Source organism: Nematolebias whitei, chromosome 2 (assembly GCF_014905685.2).
Source record: "Nematolebias whitei isolate Nwh7 chromosome 2, NemWhi1, whole genome shotgun sequence".
NCBI classification, from domain to species: domain Eukaryota; kingdom Metazoa; phylum Chordata; class Actinopteri; order Cyprinodontiformes; family Rivulidae; genus Nematolebias; species Nematolebias whitei.
The window spans coordinates 34,225,227-34,236,995 of record NC_056499.1 but is presented as its reverse complement, the minus strand read 5'-3'; the positions used below and the strand labels follow the sequence as shown (position 1 = coordinate 34,236,995).

The 11,769-nt window shown below is 37.7% G+C and overlaps 1 protein-coding gene across 1 annotated transcript in view; it reads left to right on the top strand.

Annotated features, from left to right (window-relative positions):
- The window catches only part of spg21 (SPG21 abhydrolase domain containing, maspardin), a 15,575-nt gene extending 5,541 nt beyond the window's left edge, over nt 1–10,034 (top strand). Inside the window, exons 3-9 of the mRNA XM_037697638.1 lie at nt 2,791–2,952; nt 3,390–3,470; nt 3,556–3,701; nt 3,783–3,891; nt 8,412–8,519; nt 8,608–8,748; nt 9,884–10,034. Of these exons, the coding sequence (XP_037553566.1) occupies nt 2,791–2,952; nt 3,390–3,470; nt 3,556–3,701; nt 3,783–3,891; nt 8,412–8,519; nt 8,608–8,748; nt 9,884–10,006 (870 nt within the window). The 3' untranslated portion in view covers nt 10,007–10,034. The remainder of the gene's footprint in view (nt 1–2,790; nt 2,953–3,389; nt 3,471–3,555; nt 3,702–3,782; nt 3,892–8,411; nt 8,520–8,607; nt 8,749–9,883) is intronic.
- The last annotated feature ends 1,735 nt before the right edge of the window (nt 10,035–11,769 follow it).

Below are 11,769 nucleotides of genomic sequence, written 5' to 3'. Positions count from 1 at the left end.
TGGCATTAGAGGATTAGCACTACAGTGGGTATCCAGTTATTTGAATAATAGGAGACAGTTTGTACAGATAAACGATCTGAATTTTGTGTTAATGGATGTGGAGTCCCTCAAGGCTCTGTGTTGGGACCAAGTTGTTTATTTTGTATGTGAATGATCTGGTTGATGTGTCAGGGCTTTTGAAGTGTGCTTTATTTGCAGATGATACCACATTTTTTTGATCAGGTGAAGATATTGAACAGATGTTAGAGATGATACAGGCAGAATTTGTAAAAATACAAACTTGGTTCCAACTTAAGTTATTAAATTTTGAAAAAAAACAAACTACATGATATTTAGTAATATAAATAAAATTATTGAAGTCCCATTTAAAATTGACAGTATTGAAATTCATACAGTTAATGAAATAAAAATGTTTGGTGTCGTTATTGATGAGACACTCACATGGAAATCTCATGTGAATTACTTAAGAATAAAAATAGCAAAATCAATTGCATTACTGTATAAAGTAAAATAGTTTTTGAATGACAAAGCTTAGTATATATTGTATAATGTAATGATTGTTCCATATTTAATATTTTTTTCTAGTTATTTTATATTTTTTTTAAATAAGGGGCAGATATGGTCAGCTTTTGTTGTTTTTATGTGCTATATAAATACATTGACATATAAGAATTTGTTTCTTCTTTCTGCACCCTTTTCATTCAATATTTTTTTTTTCTTTTTAAATGAATTTGTTTTGTTTCTTTTAAATAAATGAATGAATAAATCAAATTCCTGACAGAGTCACTCCTGTGGCTGTTATTAATGTTCACTGATGATTAAGACTCACTTGGCTCCTCATTTCTGCCAGAATTAAACTGTTTCTCCAAACACTTCTAAAAATGTCTGCAATAATTAAGAATAAATGTTTACAAGTTTCTGCAGGAACCCGCTTGAAAGTGTCCTAACAATTTCTTAATACATGTGCACTATTTAAAAATAATTTATAGCACATTTCATTTGTGCTTCAATGTATTCAATATTTAGTGCAAATGTGAAAGATTTCTATTGTGTTCTGTTTTTCTGACAGCAGGTTCCCATCACCTTCCTTAGTGGGTGAAGATGTAGCCATTAACACACCATTACTGGTACCAGTGTAAGACTTGTATCATGGAGAGCTTCAGGATCCTTGATTCGTCAGAAGCTAGTTGTAGCCATTGTTGTTAAGGCAGACATTTCCTGCACCAGCTGAAGTTTTAGAGTGTGCGTGTACTTTACATACACGTTCGTGGCAAATCTATAAAAAATGTATTCATGCATGTTGACCAGTTGATCTCTAAAATGGAGGCAAATGGTGAGATTACTTCCATCTGAGCTGGCAGCACCCATGTTTTTTTAATCATTGCTCATTTTCACATTGCAGCTGAAAATCAGTTTATAGATACAGTTGTGTTTTTAAAAATATCTTCTTTAATCATAAGGTTTTACATTGCAGGATATTTGTAAAATAACTAAAAACTTTGGATTTGGGTAAATGCAGTGTATTGATTTTTACTGTTTGATTATTAAAGTTTGGCTCACTCTTTGTCACAGTGTTTCTCGGCTCGTTGTGATTTGCATCAGTGTTGATGTGCAGCTTTTACGAGGTCCACCGCAGCATCAGCATCAGTCGGGTTGTGTTTCATCTTTCTGCAGCACCTCCTTTTGCTGTTTGCCATTCTGTTGTAGGTTGGCTGTTGAGTTTGGGATCATTGTTCTCTTGCTCCTGTGGACACATGGCCTCATATTTGACTTTAGAATAATTCGATAAACAAAGGAGTTCAGTCAACTCGGTGACTGCAGGGTGGTCAGGTCCTGTGTGTGCAAAGAGCCCAAACATTCACTCCTCCACAACCGTGCTGATTAGTTGGTGATATAATCAACACTTTAATCTGTCCTAAGAGCATAATTTCAGAAATCAGGATTTTGTTTTTTGAAATGTCAAACTCTAGGATCAAAAGTAGGCCTGTCACAGTAAACAATAAATCACTTAATCACATGATAAATTAAAATTATCAACCTCATTTTCATTTATCGGCTTTATTGTTTCTTAGTGTCTCTCTCTCTTTCTACTGAAGACACTGGATGACAAAAGGCTCAACTCTGATGCTCTTCACTGACCCCTCCCTTTAAAATCCATTTTAACCGTCCAAATTTGCGTTTTTGGATCATTAAAAGCAGCTAAGCTGAGAAGCTGAGCTATGAGCTAAGCTAACAGGCCAACATTGGGGAGAAAACCTCCGTCTTGTCGAAGCTCCAAAATTCACGATTGAAACCTGTGCCTTTGTGTAAAAAGTTGTTTTTTACTCTGCAAAAAGAAGCTGAGCACTTGTTTACTGTTTTTTTATTAAAAGCTTTGTGTGAAAAATGCTATGCTAAAGAGCTCAACCCACACCAAGCGTCCGCCATTTTGAGAACCAAAGAGAGACAGCCCATGTCACGTCAAGGGGCCTCCCTCCCAGTTTTCTTAGAGACACGCTGCTTGCTCCCTCACTATCCATCCTTTGGTTCAGTCTTACTGCCATCCAGTGCTCAAAAAAGGTACTATACACAAAAAATTACCAACATTTCTTCTTCAATTTGGCAATAATTACTAATTATTGTCAAATTTCAAACAATATTATCGTTTATCGCAATAATTTCCGAGACAATTAATCGCCCAGCAAAATTTGTTATCGTGACAGGCCTAATCAAAAGTATTATTTGTTAAAAAATATTTTTACCATGAGAGCAGAGATCATCAGAACATTCCTTTTGTTTTGGTCATTTCAGATTATTGTTGATGATGATGACAGTAAGGTGTGGTCTTTGTACGATGCTGGCCCAAAGAGCATCAGGTGTCCCATCATCTTCCTTCCCCCAGTCAGTGGGACAGCTGAGGTGTTCTTCCAGCAGGTTCTGGCTCTGACCGGCTGGGGCTACAGAGTCATCTCGGTGAGCTCAAAACTGTAGAAACCATTTCACGCGTTCCATCTTGCATCTGACCATGAACTTCATGCATTCCACAACTTTAAGCAAATTATAAATAGACACAAGTCATCACAAAGCATGTGGACATTATTCACTACAACTCCAAAAAATGGTTAAAAACCAAACTGAATTTTTTGCAATGCAATAATACAAAATGTATCAAAAGTTGGAGCTAACAAACCGCAGCCATGGCTTTCAGACTGCACATTAAATGTTCTTTAAATGTGACTGGTTTAATCCACATTTAAAATGTTTGTTCATTTTTACACTGCATAAGTTTCAATATCAGTTACTGATCATATTAAGATTTCTAAATTACCAGGAAAAAAAAAACTTGTTCAGTTTTGCTTCATTTGTTGGAAGCGTTGCTATCCTGTTTAACGATGTTGTTCTTTTCCCAGTTGCAATATCCCATCTACTGGGATCTCCTGGAGTTCTGTGATGGTTTTCGAAAACTCCTGGATCACCTTCAGCTGGATAAGGTTAGACTTTGTCTTCAGTTGCCTTAAAGAGGACTTGCCTCTGTGTAAGCTGGTTCTGTGATATGTGATCCGGTGTCGTCCTTAGGTCCACCTGTTTGGAGCATCTCTGGGTGGATTCTTGGCTCAGAAGTTTGCAGAGTACACACACAAATCCCCCAGAGTTCACTCTTTGATCTTGTGTAATTCATTCAGTGACACGTCCATCTTTAACCAGACATGGACAGCTAACAGGTGCTTTTATTGGACACCTCAAGCTGTCCCCTCTAAAAGCTTTGATTTCAGTGTTCATGATGTTTTTCTGGTGCTCCACAGTTTCTGGATGATGCCAGCCTTCCTACTCAAGAAGATTGTACTGGGGAACTTTGCTAAAGGACCTGTGGACCCTAAAATGGCAGATGCTATTGACTTTATGGTAGATAGGGTAAGTAGACTCATGGATATTACCGGTACTGACATGTAACTGTTTGTTTTTATAAACATAAAGTGATAATTTTGCCATTTTTAAGTGGGTTCTGTGAATAGAATAATAGAATAAGGACAATTAATATCTTACCTGTTACGGATACTTCATGCAAAGGGCATTTTGTTAAATCTTGCTCAAATGTTAATTTTACATTACAAATATTTACATTAAATTTTGTGTTCATTTGCAAATATCCACAGCAGCAGCAGAAGTAGTGGTTCCAGAGCAGCTTGAACTGTACTCACAAGCTACCATATTTTCCACTGTACACGTCACACCGCCTTATAAGTCACATCAGCCCAAATATGTCTAATAAAGTGGAAAAATCCATAAATGTGTCGCTTCGCCGTATACGTCGCATCTATTATGCGTTACCGCTGACGCGTCGTGTTTGTTACGCATCACCGCTGACAACCTGGAAATGTGAACCGAACCTGGAAATGTGGGCCGGTGTTGTGCCAAAAATGGGAGGACTTTAACAAGAATTTAACAAGATTAACACTTAAAAACAATTATTCATTTGCTTGAAATGAAAGTAAATGTGTGTCTCAGTTTAACTTTTCTTTAATAAATGCACTTTGACAGTCAAATCAGCTGCATTTTCAAAAGCCGATATGCGGAAGCATGAACGCACGGAGGGCGACTCGCTGTGCATTTCTTCGAAATGTAACAAGATAACCACCTAAAAACAATTATTTGTTTGCTCGACTTTATGGTAAAGGTGTGTCTCAGTCTAACTTTTATTTAATAAATGCACTTTAATGGTCAAATCAGCTTCATTTCGCCGGGGCGGCGCAACGAAATGAAGCTGATTTGACGGTTGCTCCAGGCAGACGGTGGCATCTGTGGCAAGCCGATTGTGTCATTAATAGCACTTTTACGTATTACATGATACAACGGCTTGCCATACTGCTTGGCTGCCATCCAGCGGCTGAAAATAGTAGTGTTCAATATTTTCAGTCAGAATTAATGAAAACAGTCTTATCTCAGCCAAAAATTGGTTTATAAATATGGGAAGAAATCCATAAATATGTTGCTTCGGCCTATAAGTCACAAGGCATGCAAATTATGCAAAAACCTTGACTTATACAGCAAAAAATACAGTAATAATGGCGTGTCAAAGCACTCCCACTTCCAAAATGGATTTTTGTCACTATCAAACAATTAAAATCTTAAAAACTACACAGATGTTCATGGAAACACCATTATTTATTCACCTGCATTGCCATTAGCTTTGAACTACACAGTTATTTAGGCAAAGTTATAATGAAATCTCTGCTGGAAATGACTCGGGCTGCAAGTGCTGCTGCTGTTTGAGCTTGCAATAATCAACAGATAACCATCTACTGACAAACCGACTGTAAAGGTTAATAAATATGTGTTTGCATGAACCATTTAGATTTTTGTTCAATCGAAGCTGTTTTAAAACAACATTCACTTTGGCCTTGACTACATTTGGACTCGCTGTTTGTCATTCTGGTTAGAAATAAACTTTACTTTTTCAAACCTACATCATTCAGAGTGATCCTCGGTAGGTAAGGTATTAATTGTTGATGTTTCCTCAGAACAAACTTCAAAATGCTGTTAAATCCGTCTTCACGTGTCAATGTCTCTGGTTTTTCTCCACTGAGGTTCTTCTTAGATGGAACACGTGCTCTTTAAATTGTTTACTAATAAAAAGCAACAGTGACTTCCTAAGAGCTCTAGAAAAAACTGAACTTATCGTAAGAATAAAGAAATGTTGGTGCAATGGCATGTTATGATGAGGAAATGGAGCAATGTTGAAACAGGAAAAGTTTCAAAGCAGCAAAAACACATGATGACACAGATGATTATGAGCCATGAAAAGCTGAATCTGGATCAATCCGTCATTCATTATTAGCTAATGAAAGAACATGAAGAAAGGGTTATGTTAGGAAACCTTTGTCAAGTTCTACAATACAGAATTAGACTCCCAAATGTCACTTCAGTCTGTTTTTAGCATAAAGGAGCCATGCTTTAACATTGGCCAGAGGTTAATTTGACTCCTCTGCTGATCACAAACTGTAGCTTGTGGTTAGACAAATTGGTATTCCAGATTTTTGTTAGTTTTCTCCGAACCAGATTACCTGAATTAACCTTGTAAGATTTTTCTACCTGGATTATTGAGCCTGCATCAGAACTTTATTGGTTGTTATACCAACAACAAAAATGCTATTATCAGCAGTTTTCATATTTCAGGTTTTTTTATATTTTTTTATTTTGCAAATATGTGAATACTAGAACTAATACAAGACGTAAACATACTCACTTTAACTTTATGCTTTATTTCTTTTTTTTTTTCCACAATTAAAAAAAAATCACAGGTCTGCATAGTTCTTTTTTGTTTGTTTGTTTGTTTATTTTATTTATAATTTGTTTATTTTTTTCCCTTCTTTACAAGAATCTGGAATTTCTTTTGTTTTTGTTTTAAATTTTAAAAATATCAGTAAATATTCAAAATAATTAGATATTTTTAGCTTTATAATATGTGGCCCCTACTTCCCCCCCCCCCCCCCCCCCCAAAAAAAAAAAAAAACCTACAGCAGCCCATGGACCTCCACGTGATAATCAAAGTTGTAGCAGGTTGTTGCAGCTCTGGACATGTTTAATTTAGTGAACAAACGCGTTAAAATGGCTCTTTTGATCGTAAAGGTTGCAGACCCCTGTTCTACACTGACCTGTCTGTAGTCCCATCCTGTCCCCACTCCCTGATACAGAATGTGTGGAGAGGTCTGCAACAGTGATTCTGTATTGTTGCACACCTTATGACAATAACACTGCTGGAGCATTTTAAGTACCGTACTAGTTTTGTTGCAAGTGGGGGTGCTAATAAAAATGTATCTAGGACGCCCGGAGGAGCAGATGGTGGGGGTTAAGGGCCTTGCTCAAGGGCCCAGAGTGGGACGAATGAGGGTGGGGGCACGTGTGGGTGCTTCACCTACCCCATCCACATTTTTGATGTCGGTACCACGGCTTGAACCGGCGATCTTCCGATCACAGGCCCACCTTCTCTAACCTCTGCGCCACCACTCCCCCTATTCAAAGTGGCACCAATAAAATGTCCTTTTCTCCCTAGATTTGTTCATTTAAACTTTGTTTTTGACATATTCCTAACGAAAGTTATCTGCAGCCCCAAAAAGCAGAGCATAAAACATCTGACACTTGACATCAAGTACCGTGCCACACATCTAGAATAAATATTCATTTCTGTTCATTATACACACACAAACTATAGAGCACGGGATAAAAACCAAAACAAAAATACATAGAGGAAGTGAAATAATGGTAAGTTTCTACTGAAGACCACAGCTGGTATGTTAGTGTTCCTAGATGAGTTTTGTTTCTGCTTTTGTTGTTTTAAAAAAGCAACAACAACAAAAAAACAATCATTTCAGTTTTACTCTTGTTAGAAAACTTCTACATCCAAGGACCTCTAAAGAAAAAGGAAGACTGTCCAAATGATGTTTTGTACCTCAATGGTTTAGTCTCCATTAACTGTTGTACCTTGTTGGAGCTCCTCTCCTGCTGGCTTTAAACTCATTTCACTCACAACATCTGGAACAAGACCATTAGCATACTCTAAAAATAATACCAAAGAAATGTGTATAAAACTTCCAAAGATTTAAATATGGTACTTATTCTATCATTTAAAAGTGGTACCACTTTTTTTTTTCTCTAAAATATGCAAAGCTTGTTTGAACAACCTTGCAGGTTTTAAAGCAGACTGAGATGTGCAGAACAACTTCACAATTTCCCTTTTGTTCATTAATTAAAAAATAGTGCTCCTAATACAAAACCTTGTTGAATGCCCATTTTTCTTTTGTATTTTTTTTCTTTTGTTTTTGGTTTCAAGGTTAATCAAATTGACTTGGGTAAACTGATAACCTGTTAAAAAGCTTTTATTTAATTTTATTTTTTTAAATGTACCGATACAGTGGACTTTAGGTCTAAAAAATTACCTCTCCAACTACACAACCATCGGAAGCTGATGTTGTTGACTTTCTTAGGCAAAGCCCACATTTTTGTGCTATCCATAAAACTGATCGAGTGCCTTGATTTTTAAATATTTATGGATATGAAAAATATCACAGTGATTTTTTTTAAAGTATCTGATCAGAATCACCAGACTTAAGAACTGAAGGTTCTTTATTTAGGCCAGAGGTCTCCAACCCTGGTCCTTGTGGCCCACTGTCCTGGTGTTTTCCAGCTTCTTCACTCCTGACTGAAGTGAATGTCGTTGACCGGCTTCTGCTAAACTTGATGACATTCTGAGAAGGTCATTCGATTATTTGAATCAATTGTGTGTTGAAGCAGGGAAACGGCTAAAACATGAGGACAGTGGTCCATGAGGGACCAGAGTTAAGGACCACAGGTTTACACAGCACCATTTTTAAAGAATACATTTTCTAAACTGTATTATCAGTGTAGTATTTTATGTGCCTGTTGTCCATCTGCAGCTGGAGACTTTAAGCCAAAGCGAGCTTGCTTCACGACTAACGCTCAACTGTCAGAACTCGTACGTGGAGCCACACAAAATAAAAGATGTTTCTGTGACCATCATTGATGTAAGTGCTTTCCCATCAACTTGTACTCATTTCACTCATCTCTGTTCACACTGTACTCACCTGAGGGATGTTTCCACTTGATGTTTAGGTGTTTGATCAGAGCGCTCTGTCCCTGGAGGCCAAAGAGGAGATGTACAAACTGTATCCTAATGCCAGAAGAGCTCATCTGAAAACTGGAGGCAACTTCCCGTACCTGTGCAGGAGTGCTGAGGTCAACCTCTACATACAGGTAGAGCATTACATTACATTGTTGACCTTGTGTTGAGTTGCATATGACAAATAAACCAAACCTGAACCAGGTATGTCCTGGTTCTGTTTGTGTCGTCTTAGCTCAGTAAGTTTTCATATACAATGCTGTCCAGCTGCAGCTGGTATTCGCTTGAATGTAGAACCAGCAGAGATGCTGCCTTTCGTGATTCAGAACATGAACTTCAGTCGTATACAAACATGTTTATCTGCAGGAGAGAAACTGTGAAGTGTCAAAATACACAAATGTTCTGGGTTCTTGGCCACAGCATCTTTAACAGCGAGTTGCAGTTCAGGCTGGGGGAGAAATGCTGTAAAAACTGATTTCTAGGTTTTTAAGAAGCTTAACTAAAACAAATAAACTACTACTATAGTACGTTTTTGTCCCAAAACTTTTATTCCTCAAATAACAGTCTAAATCAGGGGTGCCCACACTTTTTCAGCATGCGAGCTATTTTTAAAATGACCAAGTCAAAGGGATCTACCCTGTTTACATGAGAACAACCTCTGGAAACATTAGTGTTTTTTGTAATAAACAAAAAAAGAGTTTACTCAAAAAACACTGTAATTTCCATGTCAGTCGGTTGCCAGATAAGAAATTATGAACTATAGTACTGTTGCTTTAAAATGACAGTATTTTAACTGAACTGTCATATGTGCTGAGTAAAGATATTCTAAGATGAGGTGTGTTGTGTTTGTTGAACATGTGCACAGAAAATAAGTAAATAAAACATTTTACATTTATCTGGCAACCCAGAGCAGAAGATTTCTTCCCCAACATACTTGACTGTGCATTTTTTAGAGTGATAAAAATGTGGTTAGCACTTATGTACAAGTTATTTAATTTATTTCTGAAAGCAAAACAAGTTTGTTGCACACATTGGTAGAACATGCAGATTCTCTAACCTGTGCTGGCAATAAGCAAAGCGTACACGTACAGAAAATTATTTCTCAGCTTCAGCTAAGGCTAAAGATGTTAGCCTTTAGGTGCTAGTGAAGCATTTCAGCAGCATGTGTTGTTTTTTTTGCCCAACCTGCTACAAGAGCATGTGCACTTCAAGTATGGCTCTTTTTTTAAATCATCAATGTTTGTGTTAATGAATGTGATTGTTTCTCAGATTCATCTGCGTCAGTTCCACGGGACCAGATATGCTGCAATCGACCCCTCCATGGTGAGTGCAGAGGAGCTGGAGGTGCAGAGGAGCCACCTGAGCAGTAACCAGGACTCTGATGACCAGTGAGACGACCCACAACTCTAAACAAGTTTCAACACTTTGGGTCTACTCCTGAACTCATGCCATCAGAGGTTCCAGTGACTTTACTTTGGAGCTCAACCTGCTGGTTAGCAAGTCAGCTGAGAATATTTTTTACTTGTCAGATGAAGCAATATTTTCATATTGACCTGTACACAGACGGTACATTCCCACTGCTTTGCTTCAAATCATACGCAGTACTTTGCCTTATGTGGAATGAATTGTTGCACTCATAAACTGGTCATACCTGTGTGTACACTCAGCTGTAGTTAACAGTGTTAGCTGTTAACATATGAACACACTGGTTATACAGAGACATGCTGTATATCTGAGAGTTTGTGTAATCCACAAAGATTGAACTGCATTTTTGTTTGTATTGAAATACAATATGTGTATATGTATATATATTTTTTCTTTTAGGAAGTTTTACAGCAAACATGGTTGCTGGGCCTTGTTTCCAAGCTTGTTCTAAACAGCTGAGGTTTTCAACAGACCACAGGCTCCCCCAGGTTGTGTATAAGGACGAGACTGAGGAGTACCGCCTCTCAACCCCTGACACTTTGTGAGACAAAGTCCCGTCCAGTTATTGGGTTGTAAACACTGACGTGCTGCAAATATAGTTTGGCATCAGTCATTAAAAAAAAATCTAGATTGTACTGAATATTTTAAGACGTTTTACATCAGTGCATATATAAAACAAAGATGTTTCTGAGGCTTTAAAAGGATAGAAAAACAACTTCGGAGATAAAACTGACACCATATAAGCTTGCAATAATGCAAATGCACTTAATTGAAAGAGCAAGCAGCAGGTGCTGCTAAACAATCGCATTGACTGAACTGCTATGGTGGGACCTCAACATTGGAAAGAAGAGGGGGGCAAAATTTCTTCACAACGATGTCATCTCTGATCAATTTCCTGGCGTTTCAAACCATCCAGATGACTTCATGTTGCAGCCGTTACTGGTGGTGCTCCAACTTAATGAATCCTGTTTATCACACCCTGCTGACAACATGGCTTTTAACATGCTGGTTTATCAAACTAGAAATGAAAACAAGTGGACTGAATGGACTGCTGCTGCTAGTTTCTCTTTGCCAGAAGCCATTTATAAATCAACAATTCCAAAAACTAGATAAGTTTTTTTTTTCCAGCTGTGTCACAAGATCTGGAAGAAGACTCAACCACCCTCAGATAAATCTAGTTCGAATGTTCAGGAAGAACTCAAGAACCTTCGAGGCTCAAGTCGCCTAGAACTGCAAACTGCTGGAAGACCAGCATCGGTCTACAGTGGAACCAGTTTCAGTCGTGAACTATGAGGGGGTTGACCAAAAGATGCTACGGCTCCAACTTGCTAAAGGATGTCCACTCTGTTAGGTAGGTATGTTAGGTATGTACACACACAAGCATGTATGGAAATCATTAACGTGGATTAGTGAAAATCCATAATACAAACTTGTGCAGCCAACGCTCGTTTCCAAAAGACTTAAGTTGTGTCGTCATTCCACCCTGGAAGAATGGTTGAAGTAACTTGTTAAAAGCCCCAAGTCAACGTTCACTTCTGAACACCACTGTGTAGTCTGACAACATTTAGTTTGGAAAAATAAACACCTTTTAATCTGCAGGTGTATAACTACACTTTCCACAAGTAGCCGCATGAAGCAAAAAAACACTCATTTATAATTAGTTGCCTCGAATTCTAAAACCTTTATTTCTAACTTGAATACTGAACACTCCCCACCTTTAAAAATCCCTC